Source organism: Antechinus flavipes, chromosome 1 (genome assembly GCF_016432865.1).
Source record: "Antechinus flavipes isolate AdamAnt ecotype Samford, QLD, Australia chromosome 1, AdamAnt_v2, whole genome shotgun sequence".
NCBI lineage: Eukaryota > Metazoa > Chordata > Mammalia > Dasyuromorphia > Dasyuridae > Antechinus > Antechinus flavipes.
The window spans coordinates 628,505,528-628,530,461 of record NC_067398.1 but is presented as its reverse complement, the minus strand read 5'-3'; the positions used below and the strand labels follow the sequence as shown (position 1 = coordinate 628,530,461).

The following is a 24,934-nucleotide window of genomic DNA, read 5'->3' as shown; positions in this document are numbered from 1 at the left end:
TTTGATTAAAATAAGATCATATCAGAATTTAAATCACCACTAAAAACCTAACATAATTCTTTTCTTTAGCTGCAAATTAGATAGCACCATGGAACTCCCCTACATGGTATAAGGTATATGAGCCACCACTAAAAATAATAATGTGCTGAATTATTTTTCAACTCAAAATTTTTTATGTGTCTCTCCTTGAGAAATATTCTTCTTGGTCACACAATATTATCTTAATCAAAGAATTACAGAATCAAAAGTGGTAAACGAGTAGGAACCTTAAATGTCATTTGATTCAATACTACATATTAACAAATCTGCTTTATCAAGGCAAATAAATTCAATCTAAAACCATAAATTAAGTATTTCTCCCTTGTGAAGTGGAGCTTCCAATTGTTTTTTAACTAATGTATCAGAATTCTTCTAATTCTGAATTCTGTCCTAATAGCAATTATTTTTTTTGATTCTCTTTCATCAGTTTTTAATGAGTGGTAGTAGGGATAACTAAGATTAAAAGAAGATAGGTGGTATGTATAGGTATGTTTACATATGTAATATGTTAACTGATTATTATAACATCAAATTAAATCAATATTTACTCAGATTTAGAGAAATTTCAAGCCAGGTGTTCTTAGAATTTAAAGATTTAGAAAATAAAAATTAAAATACTTTATTCAAGAGGCATCAAGATTTACTGTTTAGTGAATGGAGAAGATCCTCAATCATCCCAGATTAACAGTTCAAACTATAGCCAAATTACCTCCCAAATATTTCACAAGAATCTATTTTAATTATCTTTGATAAATTGTTATGCCATAATAAAATTTCAGATTTAGCTGTAAAATGTCTCAAAATATTAAAAGCAAATCATTGTTTGAAATTTAAAATATAGCTTTTAGAAACTCTTTGAATTGTGAAGAATACATACAGCAAAATCAGATCAAACAAGGTAAAAAAAAATCTAACTTAGTCAAGTCTTTCTAGTTAGAATTTCAAACACATTTGTTTTAAATCTAATTTAAGACTAAAAACTTCAAGTTTCCAGAACTTGAAAAATGGCTGCCCTTTAAACTTAAACTCTACCTTTTTTATAGAGAACATTTTCCTTCTTTACAATCAAAACCTTCTACAAATGATTAGAATGAACACCTTCAGTATTATAATTACTGGGGCAAGGAGAGATGTGCAGTTCTCTTTTTTTTTTTTTAATAGGATGACTATATGAAAGATGTATCCAGAAATAATTCAAGTGTCCTAATATAAGGTATCATTTATCTCTGCAATGAAATATATTATAAGACTCCTGAAGAGATGGATCATATCTTAAATTTCTGTTCCCACTACTTAGAGTATAGTGATCTACTATATCATTTAAAAATACTTGAATAAAACTAGCAAATCTGAAATTATTATTATATAGTACAGAATCAAAAACGTAAAGTAAAAAAAAAGTACTGGGAAAAGCAATTATTTGAAGACATTTAGGTAATCTAACTTTGTTGCTACTTGAAGGATGGCAAAATATCTCAGAGTTCAAATACTTGTTACATACTTTTACTGCCAGTGAATCAACTACCAACAATAACAATTTGTAATATCAAGTGAAACATGGCACATTACAAAAATAAAGAAAATGTTACAGAGCTCTTTTATGTTTCACATTGTTTTTTAACAAATATTAATTAAATGAATACCCAACATATAATGTTAAGTTATTTGACTCAAACACCTATTAAATGCTTTCTGTGCCCAAGGCATTTATTTCAAATTGCTGGTAAAAGTAACAAATCCACATCAAGACAAGTGTTACTTTGACTGTAAATGGATAATATAAGGAACTCATGTTTTGTTTTGTTTTGTTTTTTAACAAAAGCTATCTACACTTTCAAAAATGATTTGTAAATAATAATAATAAAAAAGGTATCTAAAACTTCATAAGATAAAAAAAAAAGTTAATTTACATAAAAAACACTATGTTGACTAAAACTGCTGCTAACAGTAACTAACAAAGCATTCATATTATGTCTCTTTGCAAGTGTGGAAAGGTTACTTTGTTCAACTCAAACCTAGACTGGACAAAATGATTATATAAAAACAACAATAACTACAATTTCACTGCATTATTCTTTGCTATTTTAACTAAATTGTCAGTTAAATAATTGGGTAGTTAAAATTATCAAAGCAAAGCTTCATTAAAGGTATACATTTTAAAGCTTTTTTTTATTTTTTTGCAGAAAAGATTATAAAATATTTTTGAGTTCATCATTTTTTTTTACCCTTACCCCATTAAATACAAAATATAACATCACACCGTAACTATTGCCTTCAGAAGTTGGTTTTAAAATGAATTCTTTTGGGGTTCTTTATAAAAAATCTTTCCCAACACCAAACAACTCTTTACTGTTTATTCAGTATATATTTGGGTACCAAAAGTGAATATACACTAATGCAAGATTAATGATATAAACAGTACTAGAAAGAGAAATACAAAGCACTATTGCTCTCCCAAGATTAAAAGCTAATTAAGTTGCTAAGTAATATGTGACTCTACCATAATGCTGAATGAGTGGTAAATCTTTTCCTTGGGGAATTAGGAGGATAACACTAATCAAAATCATTTCACTTTTTACAAATAGTAGGGAAAAACATATAGTTGAAAAATCATTGGACTCAGTAGTCAGGAACCCCTAATTCCAATCTAATTCTTTAAAACACCAGTTCTTTTATCTATAAATAAATGCTAACACTTTTATTATCTATCTGGTAGTACTATTGTAAAGAAAATATATTCCTTAAATTCTGAATACTAAAATGTTTGCAAAATTTGACAAATATATTATATAATGATTATATATACTCAGGTGATAGTATCACCATTTAAAGTATTCTCACACTTATGCATAAATTACCTTCTATCACATATAATAGTTTCCCCTATGATAAAGTTATTCTCTTTAACAATACAGATACCAATGATGACCAATTATTGACTTATCAAGTATCAACAACAAAATGGCATTCCAGGGAATATAAGCATATCATTTTTCACTGTACAATCCAAGTTTCATCAATTGTATTGTAAGGGAAACTGAAATATGGACCTTTTAAAAAGACCAAATAACCTACAGATCATTTTTGTTTGGCTCAGGCACGTTTCTGTACTCACGTTCAGCTACAGGGATCCTTACAGACTGAACTAACTTCAAACAAAACAATAGATAATATGCATCATTGACTCAAAAGTAACTAAGACATCTATTTTTTCTATTCTCCCTGCTCAACAGTTTCCTAAAATCCATTTCTCCAAGGAACATAGCATTAATGACTGATGCAAAGTTTAACCTCTTTCAAACATTTCCTGATGCAACTATGTCTACATATTTGGCTAGCAAAGGCCTTTCCAAAATAAAATAAACAAAAGCTGAAATATTCTATTTAAGCACATTTAGGTAATCATTATTAGTGTATATCCTGGATGTCAACTAAGACTGCAGTTAATGTAAAAGAAAAAATATGTAACAGATAAAGAGTCAAAAAAGGAGATACCAAATAAAGCATTGCCAACACAAGTTCTATTTATTCACTCAGAAAAGCTCAACTATTCCTGTTATGTTTTATTGCAGCAATTTGGTTACTGGAAAAGACAGACATTTTACCTTCAATTTCATATCCAAATGAATCTTGAATATCATTAATTTGGATGTTTCCTTTAGTGACACGTATCACAAACCACCTAACCCATCCTATTTTATGTGACTATCATCCATGTCTTCCTGTAAGTTTACTACATAGGAATCTATTTAAATATGCTGGTGGTCTTCCTTTCTTTCTTATGACATCATGAGCACTTGAGCTGTGGACCTGCCATCCCTCAAGTTCACTACCTGACTAAAGTGCATTCACTACTATAAATTTCACTGACAGCAATTTTAATACTGTTCTTCAGTTCCTAATTCGTTATACATTGTAACCTCTCACTATGAACTTCTCTATTACTCTCAGCGTGATATTCATTTTTAACTGTCAAAAGACAGTGTTCCATATCTTAAGGCCATACAAAATAGAAAATTTTATTTTAGAGATGTCTCTTTATTTTGGGAAAAACTCTAGCATCATTAAAGGAGCTCTACTATTTTCTGCAGATAGCTCAGCCCACTCTTTTCATTTAATTCTGGACCCAATTATGTGTGTATTCATAATAATTATCCTATATATATAAAGAGGAAAGAGAGAGAGCGAGAGAGAGAGCGCGAGAGTGAGAGAGCGAGAGAGCAAGAGAGAGAGAAAGAGAGAGAGAGAGAGAGAGAGAGAGAGAGAGAGAGAGAGATGGGAGAAGGAGGAGAGGGGAAGAGATTTCTTCTAGGTTTCTGGGTTTCCCAGATAGTCTACCCAAATGTATGTCATGATATAGGATATAAACATTCTCTACTCATTTGTTCTTTCCTTCGAAGAAGGTAAGGTCAAACTCTTTTAAGGGATTATAGGTGTTTTCAGGAAGCCATGTAAAGTAACAGGACTTGATGCAATCAGCACAAAGTTAAAAAGAAGCCTCTAGGGGACCTCATCATCTACAAGGAATTCCCTCTCTACCATAGTCACAGTAGCTCTCCTCCATTATAATGGTGAACGCTTTTAGTGATATTCTTTGTTTTATGCTTCAATTGAATTTTTGTAAATAGAAGGTTGTAAGAAAATTATCCTAATCATTCCATTATTCATTCAAAAAACCTTAAAAATTTGTTTTAAGGATGTACTTTATTGAAACATAATCTTTAAGTGTTTTGCTCTACAAAATCAAATGCTTTTTTCCAGAATCAATTAACAATAAACACAGTGGGATTTTGATTTCTCTATATCTTTTAATCTTCTGCAAGTAAACATGTAGTAACCAGTAGAAATATAATTTGCAAAAACCTTTGCTCTTTCTTATTTATATACTGTCATCAAAGATCCTAAATACAGGTACATATGAATACCAAAGATTTTATATAGATGACATATATAGGTTAGTAATTATTGATGTTCTTGTAGTCATCTTTTTTCTATGCCTTTGGGACATATTCCTAACATAGATATGTTAACAGATCCTTCAAGACCCACACAATTTTGTCTATCCCCTCCAGGACAGATTTCTTTAATGTACATTTTGTCTAATCAAGGGGAATTTACCATATTTATTTACTTCAATACAAACACATAGGAAAACTATTATGCTAAAGTCTAAGTGTAATGACTCTATTGGCTTTGATAATGAAAAGCTTGCAAACTTTGCACATCTTTTCCAATGTTGTTTTGTTTCTTCATTTTCATCCTTAAATGTCCTTGGCATGACTTTGCTTCATTGGCTAATCAAGCTTACTTTAATGTGATTTATAGAGAATCCAATCATTCTTTCTATTTTATGAGGTGTTACTGCCCATATTCATTTGTATACATTCTGAGTAAAAGCTTACAAAGTTAATATTCTAAGCTGGAGCTACTTTGGGCCACTATCTCTCTTGCTAAGGCACTTTTCAGGTTCTTTTGGCTGCTTCGTTATGATGAGCTGATTTATGTCAATTAAAAGTGTATATGTTAAGTATCAGTGATAATGTTGCTTCTGGTGTCCATTATCCATTTTTCATTACCAATCATTCATTTAAAAAGCTCAGGCTTGAGTAATGCCAATTCTTCTTTCTAACTCTTCCAGTTTTGTTTTTTTTTTTTAAATTAATTCTGATCTTTCTTCTATTAAGTCAGTGGTCTAACTACACAGCTGTAGCTGATTCAGGGATGATTCCCATACAAATGATTCTTTTTCTATCTATCAAAATATATATATTTTTTTAATCTTATCATCATGCTACTATCTCAAGCCTGCTCTGACTGGAGGGCTGGAAGGCTAATTATCAAACTCTTCCTAATGCCTCCAATACCTCCCTTTATAGATTGTAGGAAGAAGACTTAAAACTTACTCTACTTTGCATCCACCATCTTCCCTCGTTTTAACTCCATGAACAAGGTGATCCCACATGCCAGACACTTCATAGAATCCCTCTCCTTCCCTTCCTTTTTCCTCTGCCTGCCTCTTTATGTATGTTTTCTTCCCATTTTGATTGTAAACTTGTAGAGGACAAAGACTACATATATATCTTTTATTAATTGTATCCGCAGTATTTGGCACAATACATGAAGAAGTGTAAATTCTTAATAAATGTTCACTGAATTAGATTGGAAAAGGAAAAGAATTACTTTTTGTGATTTGGTACTTGACATACTAATTTTTTGATGTATTCATGATGTAAATGTGTGACCTTGGGCTGTGAAATCTCAAAATATTTGTCCTCTAATTCCCTTTTCCTAACCTATACCTTCAGATATATTTTTCACCATCCCCAACTAAATTGTATAATTTAATTTGGAAGATACAAATGTCAGTGCACAAAACATTTTTATTTTCACAATTGTCATTTTGCTAATACTTTTAAGCACTACAGCATGAGGTGACAAAATGTGCTATCTTATGAAATAATATTTCTTGTTGCACTGAGGCAAAAATTACTGCAACCTTTTCTTTTCAGTGCCTTTTTGAAGTAAAATTTCTTTTTTAAATATGAACTTGATGAACATCCAAGAGGACTCTTTCATAAAGAAAAGATAAGGAACATAAAGAAAAAAGCCTGAAACTATCACTCTCTTTTACCTAAATCTTTTTTTCAAGTATATACTAAATTTAACATAATAGTGAAACGTTCCTATTTGTTCATGTTCTCTTTTAAACTTCATTTTGTTCTTTTCTATGTACTTTTAAATGCTTTTTTGTATAATGCTCTTTTAATTGTATAAACTGTTCTCTAGATTCTGCTTACTTCCCTCTGTATCAGTTCACATGTCCTTCCAGGTTTCTTTGAATCTCTCCCTTCAGGTATTTTTTATGGTACAATAATGTGCCATTATTTTCACACTGCATAATTTGTTGTTATTCATGCTTTAGGTACTAAATTTTTGCTACCAAAAAAAATTCTATAAATGTTTTTGTATATATGAATCCCTTTCCTCCTGACTTTGATCTTTCTGGGGAGATCCTCTGTGTGGATCCTTTGACCCCACAATATCAACTAATAGCGTTATTGTGGAATCAAAGAGTACAACTTAGTGACTTTTAGAATACAGTTCCAAATTGATGAACTGAAAGAGTTCAATGCTCAATCAAAAAAACTTTAATGTATCCACCCTTTCACAGTCACTTTTCTGTTATCTTTGTCAATATGATGGGGCTAAGGTAGAACAACAAAGTACTTTTAACTTGCAATTATATTATTAGATACCTGGTGCATTTTTTCCTCAAGTAGATGTTTTTCAGTAATTGAGACCTGCCTAATCATAGCCTCTGACACTTCATCTACTGGAGAATGGCTACATACACTGATCCCAATATATCAATATCCAGAATGGCAGACCTTTAACACAGAAATTTTTTTGCAAAAAAATTTTTTTGCAGTTAGCCGTTTCCCTAATTCAATTTCATGCAACCAAAATTGTCTACTTTCTCTTTGGTGATTATCTCTATTCTTTTTTTGATCAAGAACTCTTCCCCATCCAGAGTTGTGAAAATTATCTCTCGCTTATCCTCTATTTATCTATGATTTTGAACTTTTATAATTTCTAGATCAGAAGCATCAAACACACAAGTTACAGGTCACATGTGGCCAACAAAACTCCAACCATGGCCTCAAGCAGATTAAAATGTAATTCAGAAATATTTAACAAAACAAATATAAATAAACAAAATACAAATATTATATTTTAAAACTATGTCAAGATATGTGACCCACATGAATTTTTATTTCTGGACTACAGTGGCTTCCATTTTTGAGTTGGACACAACTAATCTAGATCAAGCATTCATTTGATGCTTGTGATAAAAGATGTGAAATTTCTGTCTAAAACTGATTTCTACCAGCCTGTTTTCCAAGAGGGAGGTTTTGTCAAATAGTGAGTTCTTCCCTTAGAATTGGTACCATTCAATTTACTGACCACTACAATACTATGTTCAACTGTTTTCATGTCTTGTGTACTCACTTTGCCCCACTAAACAACTTTTCTATTCTTTATCCAGTACCAAATAGTTTGGTGATTACTTCTTGCAGTTTAGTTTGAGATCTATTCTTATTAGGTTCCCTTCCTTCTCACTTAAAAAAAATATTTTTTTTCTTGATATTCTTAAGTTTGCTCTTCCCAATGCAGTTTGTCACTATTTTGCCTAGTTCTAAAAAATAATTCTTTAGGAGATAATCTATTTGGTATGATAGCAAAATCTGTAAAATTAATTTAAGTAGCATTAGCATTTATATTATTTTAGCACAGTCCAATATGAATAATTAATCTCTCTAATTACTTGTCTCCCATTATTTCTACAATGCTTTGTGGTTGTATGCACAGAATTCTTGTTTGTCAAGGTTAAGTGGACTATAAGGTATTTCATGCACACTATGATCATTTTAAATAGAATTTTTTTCTCTCTTTCCAACAATTGTTTTTGTACTATAGAGAAAAGCTGGCCATTATTTTTTGTGAATATATTTTATATCCTCCTATTTTGTTGAAATTGTTTCAAAATGTTTAGTTAAACTTCTACGATTCTCTTAAATAAACCTTATCTCATCTGCAAAAAAATAAAAATACGTATTTCTTTTTTTGCATTTTCAAAGGGTACCTGAATAAGCATTTCATTTATCTGCAACTTTGTTCCTTCTTCTAGTCTTTCACAAAATCTCATTTAAATGCCTCATCAGGCTGTGGAAGTAACTAACGTAGGTTTGGCAAAGGCTATGCTCAGCAGAGGATAAGATGTAACAGATTTTACTGTAATGGAAAAGCTTCAGATATGGTCCTGACAACCAAACAAGATGCACCTAGCATCCAGAAATGCAGCACAAGTAGACTAGATATTTAATGATGAATAATGATGAAATTATTTGGCCACAATGGCTAATTAAAAAGAAGAAAAATACAAAATGCCATTCTATCCTTCTTGCTTCTGCAATGAGAATGGCAAGGGAAAGCAAAGAATCAAATAGTTTTTAGATAATCTAAAAATATTAGTTAACTACTGGTAATCTAAAAGTAAAATCCATATCCACTGGCCAAGTGGGCATACTGCTGGAGGAAACATTTATTTTCATTCAGGAAAATAAAATTATGGGCAAATTATATCTAACTCCTTTGCAAAAGCATAATTTGCTGAAAATTCCTTAGACAGTGTTTTCTAACTGCACATTTAAAATATATATGCAAGCAAAGTAAGTTATATATTTACAAGAGAACATACTAAAAATTTGAAAAGGCGAGCTTTAGGGACAAAGTCCTACAAGGTTCATGTTTAACATATGCTAAATCCCTATATCCTAATGTGTTTTTTTCCATGCCACAAAAAAAAACAAACACGTTTTATCAAATCACTTTATATCAAATAATAAAATGTATCAAAAGCTTAAGCCTAAAATTTGTTTTTTATTTTAAAGAAAAAAACTAAAAGCTTATATGTTTTTAAAATAAAAATAATCTAATGAACAGGGAAGAATTATTTAAGACATAGAACTGCATGCTACAAATACTCTGAGGTGAACAAAGTCTATGTTTTTCGTACCATTTTTGTAAGTAGTCCAGTGCCTCCAAACGAGCACCAATCTCAAAAGTGATTCCAGGACGATTTGGGGGCTTTTTGCTCATCTTGAAAGTCTGTCCTTCAGTTTTCTCTTTTCACTACCTCAAGAGAAAAAAATTGTTAGATTCCAACATCACATGTTTGGGATAGGTAGGGAAAATAAATTTTAAAATTCAAATAAAATATTTTAAAAATAAGACTGGAAATTGTAATAAGTGACAATTAAGAATAAATTTAAAGGTACTTGAATAGATAGATTTGTTTAATTTACAGCCAAATGAGTGATTTTAAAAAGGTTATAGAATAAGCCTTTCAAGTTTATAAAATGTATTCTAAATTTGAAGAGTGAAGAGATATGTCAATAAAATCTGTAAAGAAATAAATGAACCATTTGAAATCTTACATGGAGTTCATCAGCCATAACAAATCCAAATGCTTAATCATGATATGTGAAAAAGTTTTAACCCATTCAACAAACATTAACTCTAAATTTTTACATAAGATGATTAAACAATGTGCCAATCTAAATTATAGTAGAAGTACTCAATAAAAATTTTAAGAATTTTGAGTCAATGTTTCATATTAACTACCAAGGAAGTGGCAAATGTCAGATAATGCAAAGATAATTTTAAAACAAAATGAAAAAGGTAGGTGAGCCTCACTGATGGCATTTGGAATCAATTCAGATCAGAAACAAACACTGGATATTGCTTTAACTTTTAACCTTATGAATAGTTGTATATATTATATATTAATATAATAATTACTACTGAATAAAAATGTTTGTATCATTAAGATCAATAAAGTTCTACAAAATAACAAATTGCTTTTAATTATCCAGATATGGATTATTTACTTTTAATTTCACTTCCTTGTTACCATTTATTTCTTTGAGACAATGTGCTCAGAGATATGTAAACTAACTATAAAAGTTTACTTGATGCAACAGCCAAAAAAAAAAAAACTAAAAACAAATATAATCAATTTTAAAATTATTTTGAATGATCAATAACTGGTCTACTTTTGGATAAATAAAAGTTATTTGTACCTCTCTTGGAAAAAGTTCTAAATCTGAAAAAGAATCTCTAATAATCTATGACTCTCACTTTTATCTTCAAATAGGTAAAAAAGAAAAATAACCCACATATGTGGTAATAAAATGTAAAGGGAGAGTTAAATTCTCCAAATTCAAAAATGGAGAAGGTGAAAGGGAGTGGAAGTGAAGTATTAAAGAGGGATACTTTTAAAAAGAAGAAGAAATGAAAGATAATTTTAAGTAATTAGCATTTTTAAAGCAAAAAACAAAGCTGACCAGAGTATATGCTAAAGTGGATACATATGTGACAACATCTGAAAAGTTTAAGTGGATACACATGTGTGTGTGTGTGTGTGTGTGTGTGTGTGTGTGTGTGTGTGTGTGTCTATAGATAGATTTAACTTTGCTCTTTTGTCAGGTTCTTCATAGCGTGCACATGATGGTCAGCAAATGGTACATGCCAAGTTTTCAAATGTCACAACAAAATGAAGATCATGTGCCTGAGTAATAAAATCAGCTAACTGAAGGAGATACTTTAAGAACAGGAGCAACTAGAAGATGTCAGGAGAAAGAAGGTCAGGGATACAAAATATTGAGGCAGTAGCTACAAATAATCACACACAAACCAACAAAGGAAAAAAAAATAATAAATTTAAGTACAAGTGTACCGCAAAAGGAGCCTAAATAAGATATCGAATAGGGCAAGGAAGACTGTAAGAAGAGGCAATAAGAGTGGTGGACTCCAAGGGCGAATAAGGGAGGAGGGGGAATTCACGAAGAGAGTGGAGAAGATTAACCCGCAACAAAGTGGGGGGAGGCAAGGAAAATGGGGGACTAAGGAAGAGAATGAGGAAAGGCAGCAAAATGGGATGGGAGAGAAGATAGCAAGCAAACAAGACTGGAATAAGCTAAAGCAAGACTGGGTGGGCAAGGAGACAAGCGAAAAGAAGAGAGTCAAAAACAAAAAAGAATAAGAAAAATGAGGAGGCGGAAAGGAAGACTGGAAGGTAAGGAAAACTGTGGGAGTGAAGGGAAGGAAGCCAAGAAGAGATTCAAGGAAGGCTGGGGGAGGGGAGGGAAGAAAGGGGGATAAACGAGAAAGAACGCCCACAACAAAAAGAAAAACACAAGAAAAACAGGACAGAAAAAATGTCGGGAGGGAAAAAAAGGTAATTTGACAGATGAGGAATGAAGGTCTAAGAGATGACAGGTCAAGTTAGGGGGAAAGAAAAGAGGTTAGAAAAGGCAGAGAAAAAGCAGAGCCAAAGCTGCCAGGTTTGACATTCTCTGGGACCTCAGCAGGGGGTAAAGGAAGGAGGGAGGCAAAGGAAGGGAGGGAGCGGCTGAGTCTGGACAAAGGGGGCGGAGAGTTACTAGGCGAGACGGGGGAGGGAGAGAGTGAGGAAGGACCGCAGAGGAGGGAGGGAGAGACAGAAAGACAGACACCCGGCGCCGGGGGCCGTCCTGGCCTGGGCCCTGGCCAGGCCCCGTCGCTCCCTCCTCTTACCGACTCGGCCTCCTCAGCTCCGCTCCGCTCCGTTCCCAGCGGTTGGGCCTGGCCGGCGCCGGCGCCGGAGCCCGAGCCCAAGCAGGACAGCCTGCCCGGGTCTCCGCCTCAGCCCCGGGGGCGAGGAACCAAAGAGAACCTGTGTCCACAGCGCCGGTGTCCGGTGTGGGGGGAGGAGGGAAACGGGCTCAGTCTCCTTCAAAGCCCCACATCGCCTACAGCCGCCTCCGCCTCCAGCCTCAGCCACCGCCTCCCTCCCTCCCTCCCTCCCTCAGCAGGGAGGCCAACCCTGACGCGCGACGGACCCGCGTAATGTCACCGGCGTGCGCCACGCCGGAAGCCGGTCCGGGACCGGTCACGTGACGCTTTAGCGGGGTGGAGCGCGGGGGACGTTAGCGCAGGCCCGCTGGGGAAGAGAGCGTCTTGCGACAGTTGGTTTACGGTCTTTGGCCGGGCTTGGGAAAGGAGGGCGTTTCCTTGGGAGCGAAGCATTGACAGTTGTCACTGTGGCGTTTGGGAGGAGCATCTCAAAGGAAGAAAACAGTTAAAAAGTTATTTTTTTTTTTTTGGCAGGAATTCTCACCACATTTGTAGACGAATCCTTGTCCATTTTGACATCCTCTTGTTAGTTATACTTTGGGATTCCAGAACTGACACTGTATTTAATTTTGTGGGCTTCTCCCTCTTTCCTAAAGTCCCCTTCTAGGCTCAGCTAAGGAGCTCTCTCCTCAGGAACCTCCCCAGTATGGAGTCTTTCCCCCAATTCTTCATATGATCGGTCATGATATTTATCTTACCGGAATGCAGGATTACTAACTAAAAGATTATTTAAAACTTGAATTTGACTAACCCCACCCTTGAGATTGCTGGATGTGGCTCTTGTCTAAATCTGTACCGACGCGATTAACCTGCCCTCAAGGTTTAAGTGTAGCTCACCCCAGGAGGGAAGCTTGGAGGGGAGGGGGAAGGAGACATACCGAAGGCCATAAATGGTCAAAGACAACTCCCATCCTCCCTCAAGGTCCGCCGAACTTCTCTGAAGGTTCTACAGCCTTCGGAACTTAGGGTACTATGCTAGGTAGCGCTGAGACTTCTCCAGAAGGGGGGGAAAAATGGACAAATTGAGAATAAACTTTTATTAAGAACTAATTAGGTGGGCAGCACTACATCTATACCATGAAGGGTACAGCACTCTCCAAAAGGGATGGGTGGATAGGGAAGACAAGGGAGGTTAATAACCATGCAAGTTATGGAGCAGAATTTAATGTCAGCAGAGATAGGAAAGAAGTATACGTATGTGGGGTATGTGTGTGTGTATGTATATATCTACGTGTATATATAAATATATCAAATGTAGCTTGCTGGGGAGAGGTGAAATGGAAAAAAAGAATAAGCAACAAAGAAAGAACAATTTACAAGAAAGTAAAGATGGACACTTATGAATACAATTTCTTCTAATACATATACTTAATTAAATTGGTATTTGTTATATATTTTGAATTCAATGTTCTCTTGTTTCATTTTATTGTTTATTGCTTTTCTGTTTTTCATTTTTCTTATTTTATTTTTTCAAATAAAATAAAACAAAAACAAAAAAGAGCTATGTGCCAAGAACTGTGTGCTGCTTATTGAAAATATAAGTATTGAAGACAGTGAGTTTCTCTATACAAAAACGCTTATGCATCAATTTCACTTATGCATCAATTTATCATATTTTCGAAGTTTGATTTTTAAAACATCTAAACGGTTTGTGTAGGAGTGCTAACCTATTTCTGATAGAAGATAACATGTATAAAGGTGACCATGGACATCCCATGAAACATATATGGAAATAGGCTTGAGCCCTGGCTACTTCCAGTGGCATGTAATCTGTTTGGGTCACTGCTTGCTCACTGGCTACCTCTAAGACCCTATGTGCTTAGTACTGAAAGATTTGTTCCTTTGGAATAATGAAGTAAACCCTAAAGGGTCCCTTTTGCTTCCTCCCTCCCCATGACAGTGTCCATTGAACCAGGAAAAGCCGCTGACTCAGAACCAGAACTGAAAGGGAATGACATTTATCTTCTAGGCATCTCTTTTTTTCTATCACTGATTATTTTGGAACTCTGAATTTTTTCCTGGATTTGAGTGTTTGAGGATTAAAGTGTTTAAATTTGCCAGTGGAAATAGAAAATTGCTTGTACGAGACATCAAGTACTCACTGCAAGCCTTACTAAGCTTAAAACCTGGATATCAAAGTTCTTGTACACTCTTCAGCTTTTTGTTTTCTTCCTCCTACATAGATGTTTGCTCACCAATCCTTAACTGGATATTAGTAGGCTAGGAGGAATCAGTTCCTGGATTCCTCAGTTTGCTGTATGCATTATGAAAAGTTCTCCCTCCAGCAATACTACTAGCACATCTTGGAAGAGAAGGTGACTCTGGAAAGGAAGAGGAGCTCAACTTGTAAGCTGACTTGCCAAAAATCACATGATCACTGAGAAATAGCTCAGATCTGAGAAAAACTGAAATGTGAATTCATGGATCCTGCAAAATGCTTCAGATTTGGATGTTTTAAGTAGGAGAGTATAATAGTAATTATAACTTACTACTACTTTTTGGGCATTGTACATGTGTAAGTATGTGTTAAACTTTTTTTTTTTTTTGTATAGAGGAAATAGAAAGCTCTTCCATTCCTAACTTACACTGAATACCTCTCTGTTTTCCATGGAAGGCTGAGCCTGTTCCCTTGTCTATCCCCTTATATATTCCATTTGTCCATTGTGAGATATATATATGTATGTATGTATGTATTGACATATTAATAACAAAATATTTTAGGAAAGCAGGACACTAGCAGTTGCATTAATTAGAAAAGATTTGATGTAGAATCAATCCTTCAAATTTGATGGAATGGAAACCATAATGCAATAAGTATAAGAACTACCAAAAAAATCCATAAAAAATTTTTGAGATAATACAAAGCAAAACAACAGTAACAAAACCAGAACCAGAATAATGGAGTAAATACTAACCATGATCATATAATGGGAAAATTTAAGCAAATGGGCAAAGAATATTGATAGGACATAGGAAAAGTGACTGACAAATTGTTTTGATATTTTATTTGTTAAAATAATTGGGAGACTGCTAGGTGGTGCAGCAGATAGAGCACTAGCTCTGAAATCTGGAGGAACTGAGTTCAAATGTGACCTCAGACAATTAACACTTCCTAGCTGTGTGGTCCTGGGAAAATTACTTAGTCCCAATTGCCTCAGTGAATGAATGAATGAATTGAAGTGTAAATAGTAATTAGGAAAATTCACTAATTATACCTACGTTTGATGTTAAATATTTAATGTTCCTTTTCAAAGGCAAGGGTCCAGATTTATGATTTCATTAATATTTGGAACACCCTTATTGAAATTTCTTTTCATTAATTGTAATCAACAATGACTTTGTAATTTATAATCTTGAAAATTGCCAGATTTTGCCCATGATCATGCAGACTTGTTTGTATCAGAAACACAATTTAGATCTGTCTTGCAGACTTTAATCTAAATTGACCATTTGACTCATCTTTGTGTTAGCCACTCCTCCAGGGTGATTTTTCCCAACTTTCAGTTGAATTGGCAATGTTAGGTCTCTAGAGAATGATTGACTGCTTTTCATCTCAGGATTCTGTGAGTTCCTCTAAAGGTTTAAAGGAGAGATTCTAGTACTGCCTTGAAGGCTCATATGGTATGCTCTCCAATATTGATTGAAGATATCAATTGGGAATATCAACAATGCAAGATGTATCAATTAGATTTTCTAATGAGAAATTTACTAAACAGACATACCATAATTGTTAACAGAAATACCTTTTCTTCCATCCAAAACAGGTGGTACTCTATTCCATTCACCCCTTATATGTACAGGTTCCTGAATAGAATGGACTTAGCTTAGAAAATATTTAAGACCTAAAATCCTTTTCCTGATTTGTAGAATCCTCATGAAATTCCTGTAACACATAACTTTCTGTTGGCAACCCAGAGAAAATGCCTTTGAAGAGTTTGTTGCCTCTCTTCTCTATCTTCCGAAGAGGTTACATACTTAAACTAAGCTATTTGCCCATTCTGTACATCGTTTGGACTCTCTTGGCTCACTAATGGATGCATTATTTATTACTGGCTCAGTCTTCCCAGTTGTTGTTGTTAGTCCTTCATTCTCGAAGAGGACCAATGGCATTATGAGGATGGTGTATCTACTAGTTCATTAATTGTATTTAAATAAAGCAGAGTTATGCAAAGTCCTCAAACTATTTCCTCCAAAGTCATTAAAGTTCCCAAAGTTATGACAACTGGTGATGGCCCAAGATACCATTGGACCCTGGCCTTTCTAAATTAAGATCTTTCCCAAACCTCACTTTGTCTAAGACAAGGCCCATGAGACAAGAGATGCCCTAATTTACCATCACAAAAATATCAATCTGGGAGGAGAAACTTCTAGCCAAATTTTTTTTTTCTTACACTGTGCTAAAATTTAACCCTCTGAAATTTATTTACATTTAGTTTTTTCAACAGGGAATTTCTTCCACAAAACAACTCTTTAGCCTCATTTCCAAAATATAGAGAGAATTGACTCTAATTTATAAGAAATCAAGCCATTCTCCAATTGATAAATGGTGAAAGGATATGAACAGACAATTTTCAGATGAAGAAATTGAAATTATTTCTAGACATATGAAAAGATGCTCCAAATTATTATTAATCAGAGAAATGCACATTAAGTCAACTCTGAGATACCACTACACACCTGTTAGATTGGCTAAGATGACAGGAAAAGATAATGCTTAATGTTGGAGAGGATGTGGGAAAAGGGACATGATGCATTGTTGGTGGAATTGTGAACGAATCCAATCATTCTGGAGAGCAGTATGGAACTATGCTTAAAAAGTTATCAAACTGCATATACCCTTTGATCCAGCACTGTTACTACCAGGCTTATATCCCAAAGAGAGCTTAAAGAAAGGAAAGGGACCCACATGTGCAGAACTGTTTGTGGCAGCCCTGTTTGTAGTGGCCAGAAATTGGAAATTGAATGGATGGCCATCAATTGGAGAATGGCTGAATAAGGTGTGGTATATGAATCTTATGGGATATTATTGTTCTGTAAGAAATGATCAACAGGATGATTGCAGAAAGGCCTGGAGGGACTTACATGAACTGATGCTGAGTGAAATGAGCAGAACCAGGAGATCATCATGCACTTCAGCAACAATACTATATAATGATCAATTCTGATGAACATGGCTCTTTCAACAATGAGATAAACCAAATCAGTTCCATTTGTTCAATAATGAAGAGAAGCAGTTACATCCAGCAAAAAACTATGAGGAATGAGTATGAACCACATAGCATTTACACTCCCTCTGTTTTTGTCCACTTGCATTTTTGATTTCCTTCTCAGGTTATTTTTACCTTATGTTTAAGTTCAATTTTTCTTGTGCAGCAAAATACCTATGTATATGTAAACAATATATATTGTTATATTGATGTGTGTGTGTGTGTGTGTATGAGGGAGGGGGAATGTTGGAACAGAAGGTTTTGCAAGGGTCAATGTTGAAAAATTACCCATGCATATATCTTGTAAATAAAAAGCTATAATAATAATAAAAAAGAAAAAGACATTAAGGAGTGGGAAGAATGTTTACTTGAAAAAGAGGAAAGAAGAGGTATAATAGGACAATTAGTTCACATGAACAGGTGCAAAAGACCTATTACCAGGAAAAGAAGGGAGGGGAATGAGCATTGTTTGAAGCTTGATCTCATCAGTTTGGGCTCTAAACAGGAATAACAATTATTCATTTGGGGATGGAAATTTATCTAATCCTATAAAGAAGTAGAAGAAAGAGGAAAGAAAAGGCAAGGCAGAAACAGTAGGGGAAAAGGTAAGAGAAAGGGGATAGGATGATAGAAGATAAGGTAGCAGATGGTGTAGGTTAAAACCCATGATTAAGAGAAGGCAGAAGGATGATAGCAATAAAGTAGTTGGTAGAGTAAAAAAAAAAAAAAAAAAAAAAAAAGACTAAGGACAAGGTGAAAAGAAAGAATAAAAGTATATACAAGGGGAAAAAATAGTACTGAGGGAAATACAAAATTGGCAAAGATAATTGTAAATGTGAATGGGATGATCTCTCATAAAATGGAAGTAAATAGCAAATTAGATTAATAAACAGAATCCTACAATATATTGTTTACAAGAAACATATTTGACACAAAAAGATGAAGCAAAGGTAAAATCTCAGAACAGAATTTATTATGCTTCAGTTGAAATAAAAAAGCAGGGGTAGCTGACCTCAGATAAAGCAAAAGTAAAAATAGATCTTATGGAAAGGGATAAGGAAGGAAAGCACATATTGAAAAAGTGTACCATAAACAATGAAGTCCTAAGGATACTAAATGTGGATGCACCAAGTGGTAGAGCAATCAAATTTCTAAAGATTTCAGCCAGTTACAGGAAGAAATAGACAACAAAACTAAACTAGTGGAGCAATGTAACCTTCCCCTCTCTGAACCAAACAGGTATAACTGCAAAATAAAAAGGAAGAAATTAGGGAGGTGAATAGAATCATAGAAAATTTATATATGATAGACCATTGGAGAAAACTGAATAGAAACAGAAAAGAATACACCTTTTTCTCAGCAATACATGGCACCTACACAGAAACTGACAATGTATTAAGGCATAAAAACCTCATAATCAAATGCAGAAAAGGCAAAAAAAGTAAATGCTTCCTTTTCAGACCACAATGCAATAAAAATCATATTCAATAAAAGGCCAAGGGGAAAAAAAAACAACTCTTTTATATATTTAAAGACAACTTTCTTCCTGCAACCTAGCCTAACTCTTCTTTTCCAGGTTAAACATACCCAGTTTGTTCATCTAGACCTCAAACGTCAGAATCATGGGGTCTTTCAGGATCACAATCTTACCTCTGGATAACGTTTAATACCTTGTCAAAATCCTTTCTGTAATAATGTACCCAAAAATGAACACAGTATCTTAGATGGATTTTGAAAAAAACAGAATAGAACAATACTGTTTTCTTCAGGTAATAATGATGATGATGTTTAATAATGATGAAATTCTAGCAAGACATTATCCAGTGGCAAGAATTTTGCATCAGCTACTATCTTTCATGGACTGAAAAATGACATGTCCATATTCTAAAAATATAGGCATCTTGAAATATTCTAGAGAACTTAATTAATCAATTGTCCTAAAACCAGAATATTATCACTGACTAAACTTTATCCACAATTATTTAACTATGAAATCAATCTTCAAAATCTTATGAATACTTTTAATATATCATTTCGAATACTTTTGATCTTCAAGCTCTTTGGAGAAAAAAGTTTTCAAAATAGAGAGGTCCAGTAGAAAAGATCAGATTCAAATGAGAATAGACTGAAGTACATATAATCTCTTTTCTTTTTGATATTGCAGTTCAACCAAGGAGGCTTCTAATTAACTTCCAATGATGATCTAACATTCTGATACCTTTATTGAGGCAACTGTTTGAAGCAATGGTTAAAATGCTGGCTCTAGAATCAAGTTCAAATCCGATCTCGTACAGTAGTTGTAGGACCCTGAGCAAGTTACTTAACCTCTTTTTTTCTTCTAGTTCCTCAACTGTAAAACGAGGATAATAATGGCACCTACTCTGCAGAGCTGTTATGAATATGTGATAATTGCAAAAAGCATTTAGCCCAGTATCTGGCACATAGGAGGCACTATGAAAATGCTTATTTCTTTCTTCCCTTTTTTTCAATTACATAAAGAAGCTATTTTATCCATCAGCACAGTAGTACATAGAACATTAAATATGAAAGATAATAACAGATATTCAATTGTTCCAGGACCATTTTTATCTCAACCTCATCAAAAGAAATGAGAAGAATAAGAATAATATAGGTCAATTATGTGTTTATGTACCTTATATAAAACATTCACAGCTTGTGTTACTAACAAAATGCATAAAAACAAAAAATTATAGAGCAAAAAAGTTTGACCAATAGTCCAAAGAGTATAAAAAACAATCAATTTTCAAAGCATTAGGTATTGAGCAAGCTATTCCAAAACACCATGATATATTGCAACCAGCTGGAGCAGAGGATAGAATGCTGGGTCCGGAGACAAGAAGACCTAAGTTCAAATCCAGCCTAAGATACTTACTTGCTGTGTGAACCTAGGCAAGTTGCTTAAAATGTTTCCCTCAGTTTTTCCATCTGTAACATGGGAATAATAATATTAGTACTTATGACCCAAAGTTGTTATGAGGATTAATTGAGATAATAATTGTAAAATGTTTAGCATAGTGCCTGTCTGACAAAGAGTAAGTGCTATATAAATGTTAGCTATTACTATCTTTATTATTACTTGCTTTATTGTCACAAAGCCTTTGACTCAGTTCTTCGATCATGACTTATTCATGCATTGTAAAGCTATAAAATAAATACAGAGAATATTTGATGTTCATGTGGAATATTCTGTTTAAAACATGCTACCAATACAATATTGTATTGTATATGTCCAGAATAATTGATAAATCATGGCATTTTCAGAGTAATAGATAAGTCCATTTACAAGTCTGCCTAATTCTTAAATCCCTCATCATTTCTCCTAAATAGAATTAAGTATGGCTTCCAAGTGAATGATGGAATAAATGGCAAACATCTCATTAAAATCTTGATGCACAGGCATGATATCATGTGACTTTACATATCATATGTTTAAAAAAAACACATAAACATAAAACAATATAAACTACTGTGTTCCAGGTATTATGCTTAAGTACAGAACATGCAAAAAAAGAAATTGTCCCCACCTTCAAAGAAAGTGGATATATAAAAGAGACAACATGTGACCATGGGAAAAAAATACATATATATATCTATATATCTAGCTGAGGCAATTGGGGTTAAGTTGTAATGTTCTTCTCTAAAATATAATCTTCTTTCGGAGCAGGTTTCTTGGGGGGCTTCTGGGAACAACCTTAGTTTCAGTTCAAAGTAATAATCATCTCAAATGCAGCCACGTGTTAAAGTACAAATCCTTTGTTGTCTCCTTCAAAATCTTATCTCCTTCACTTGGGACTCGGCTAGTTTTCTGGAGGCCTTTGGGATCTTGCCTCTAGTCCTTTGCCTCTGCCAGCTTCTGTCTCTAGCTCCCTCCAAATGTTTCCAAATCCAAAGGTTTGTCCTTCAGCCTCCAGCCAGCACAAAGATGGAGAATGGAATGAAATTTGTCTCTGCCTCTGAGAGTGGACTTATCCTTCCTGACTTCTGAATATCCTGGACTCAATCCGGGTTGAGGCTCCAAGCTTATATATGCTCTCTTAAAGGTGTGAATCTTGTAGAACTTATGAATACTTTTAATATATCATTTCTAATACTTTTGATCTTCAAGCTCTTTGGAGAAAAAGTTTTCAAAATAGAGAGGTCCACTAGAAAAGATCAGATTCAAATGAGAATAATGTACTAAGTACATTAGTGACTTAGAGAACTGTTAAGTACCATGCTAAATTAGATAACTGATTTAGCACCTTGTAAGAATCCTAACATTAAGTCACTCAGCTAGGCAGTATTAAGTATCTGAGATCAGATTCGAACTCAGGTCCTCTTGATTTCAGAGTTGGTGCTCTATCCATTGCACCACCTAGCTGGGGGCCCCATGGAGAATATTTAAAATGAAAACAAGATAGTTTTGGAATGGAGGACATGAATTGCTGGCAAGGCATCATGTAGAAGGCAGCACCTGAGGTATTTTGACAGAAACCAAAGATTCCAAAATGTGGAGAAGAGTGCAATCTAGGGATAGGGAATGTCTCATACAAATACATAGAGACAGAAAAGGGAACATCACGACATCTTTTTCCAATCATATGGAGATCATTTGGACTTCATAAGTGTAAAATTTTTAATGTATACCATTGAAACAGAGAGAATTAGAGAGCTGCTGTGCCTTTCCATTGCTTGAGTAAGCTAAGCTCAATAGTAGGGAAATATCTGATGTTTCAGACCAACATTTCTGTAGAGCAATTAAGTCGTCTAGTAGTGTTGTTATGCCCATAATCTTAACACTGCCCATTCCCTTGGCACATAATGATGGAATTAAAATTTGTAAATAAGAACTATGCATCTTAAATATGTTCCAAAATATAAATGGATGACAAAGGGATGTTCTCTCTACCTCAGGATGACATTTGGCTTTGATGTGATATGTGTTTGATGTAGGAATAAAATGATATATTTTATAGAAAATAACAATGTAATAAATATATAATAATATAGTATAATCATATAATTATCATATGTTAAGCTACATTATATTGTTATATAGTTGTATTTAATTATGTTATTATAATTATATAATAAATATATAATATAATGCAATACAATGTAACATAGAGAGAATAATGTCTTTCAAATTGAATTCGAAAATCACCTTGAATGAAAGGATGAAAATAATACCTACAAATACCTTGGTTTCCTCCAGGAAAGATATGTTGAGCATAAAGATATCAAAGAGAAATCTGTGGCTGAATACATTGAGATTTATTGACATTCTATAATCAAACCTAAATCTGTAATCAAATTTAAATAGGAAGACACCTTTAAAGCAATTAATGACTATGTAATACCACTTGTGATATGCATTCTAAAAAAAAAAAATAACAGATTTGGAAAGTATACTAATCAAAATTTGTATAACATTAGCAAAATACAGGTTCTATCACTTTAAGAAAGCCATTAAAAAGATAAAATTTCTGGATCAAAAAGGAGGAAGATTGAAAGGAATTCTTATAGCATAATAAAATATTATGGTAAAATTTTTTAAAATAATAATAAAAATGAAACTTATAGAAACTTTTTTTTGGAATAATCTGACATTTACTATATAATAGTTAAGGCTGATGACAACATTGGATTTGCTTAATGTAATCACAAGTATCCTCCTTACCTCTGGATTTAACTTTAGAAATGAAAAAGATCAAAAGAAACTAAAGTCGATTCATGGGTGACATTCACATGAACCAAACCAATGTTGTCAAAAAAAAAAAGAAGTATCAAATAGTGGAGTTGTATGGATTTGTTAGTGAAAATGGAAGTGTATGTGATGATAATTTGAGACCAGGTTGTTGAAGCTCAGGCTTAATGATAAATAAAAAATATAAAAGGAAATGGTAGAAACCGTGCAATTCATCACTACAGTCTGTGCAAATGTTGTATAGATATGTAGCATCATGTAATAAAAAAAGTTATAGACTTAGAGACAGGAAGACCTGGGTTCAAGTACTGTCTTGGAAACTCACTAGTTGTGTGCAAATCACTTAACTTCTCTAGATGCCCTGCTTCCTCACCTAAAAGGAAGATGATAATTACATTCCCAGGGTTGCTGTAAGGTTCAAATATTTACAGTGTTTTGCTACACTTAGAGTGATGTATCAATGCTTACTTCCAGTATCATTACATGACACCATTGAAAGATAAAGAATAATGTCTTTGAAATTGAATTTAGAAGTCACATTGAATCAAAGGACAAGATAATACCTATAAATATCTTGACAGAATTATATACCAGCACCTTATTATATTTCATGAACTTATAAGAAATCCTCATACTATAAATAGAAACATCATAATAGTCTGGAGAACTCAGTGAAAAATAGAATATAGGAATAAGACCATTATAACAGACTGCCATGTTGCACATAATTATCCAAATATAATGTTTACCCATAAAAAATAACATATTAAATATATGTTGCTCTCCCAAAGAGTCATAATCTCCATGATAAATGGAACAAAACATTTTTAAAATAAGGAGATCTAGGAGATGTCAAAAATCACGTGGAAATAACATGAATGCATATATATGTCATCTCTGTTGTCGTCTGCTATTGGAGTCGGACCAAAGAAAATTTTGTTTAGGGGAGAGAGAATAAAATGATATCCTAACACTATTGTTTAACTATAAGAAGCAGTTATGTGTCCTCCCCACATGCAAAAGTTCATTGAACATTAAATATAAGAAAAGAGTAGCAAGATAATGACATCTCATGACCATTTCTAGCTAAATACTTCTCAAAAAAAGGTATAAGATGTCATTGCTGCTGCTAATTATAATAACACTAATTTCAAATTAGCAAAAATCTATACAATAATAACAAAACACTGGGGCCAACACTCTTAGCTATATTAGATTAATATTTATCTGTCGAATAAAAAAAAGATAGACAGATATTTTTAGAGTATCTGAACGAGAGGTTAAAAAAACTACAGAAATATTTTTGGAATAAGAAGATTTCATTGAACAACAATAAGAGTTAACGCATATATGTCATTGCATTGGATTTGTTGAATATAAGTAAAAGTGGTTTACCTTTTTCAATGGAGCCTATAAAAGTTAAAATCCAAGAATAAAATCAAAAGACGCTCAATGATTAATACACATCACATGAACTCAGCCAACAATATGTTAACAAAGAAGCCTCAAACAAACAGCTGAGTCATTTGTAAATGGAAATGTTTATAACATTTCTAGAATAGATTATTTTTACCAGAAATTATAAAAGGGTTATCCCTAAAGGGTTAGAATTAGGTAATAAATGAAGATTATGCAAAGAAATGCTAGAAATTATGATACACTTGTAATTTGTAAAAAATTTCTATCAAATTTATTTAGCATAGCACTCTTTCTGGGTTCATTCTTCAAAATGAATACTTAAAAT

General features: G+C 33.5%; 1 protein-coding gene and 1 long non-coding RNA gene across 14 annotated transcripts in view; one reads left to right on the top strand and one right to left on the bottom strand.

The window, feature by feature from the left end:
- Positions 1–12,427, bottom strand: part of PHF20L1 (PHD finger protein 20 like 1) — a 102,763-nt gene extending 90,336 nt beyond the window's left edge. For 5 of the 13 annotated variants that reach the window (XM_051971110.1, XM_051971116.1, XM_051971120.1 and 2 more), the window contains exons 1-2: positions 12,178–12,426; positions 9,617–9,732 (exon numbers count right to left, since the gene is read on the bottom strand). In XM_051971110.1, the coding sequence (XP_051827070.1) occupies positions 9,617–9,699 (83 nt within the window). In that variant the 5' untranslated portion in view covers positions 9,700–9,732; positions 12,178–12,426. Of the gene's footprint in view, positions 1–9,616; positions 9,737–12,177 lie in introns of all 13 variants that reach the window. The other 8 variants (XM_051971108.1, XM_051971113.1, XM_051971117.1 and 5 more) reach the window with 5 other exon arrangements.
- Positions 11,027–24,934, top strand: part of LOC127544471 (uncharacterized) — a 52,511-nt gene continuing 38,603 nt past the window's right edge. The window contains exon 1 of the long non-coding RNA XR_007949449.1: positions 11,027–11,677. This is a non-coding gene — a long non-coding RNA (uncharacterized LOC127544471). The remainder of the gene's footprint in view (positions 11,678–24,934) is intronic.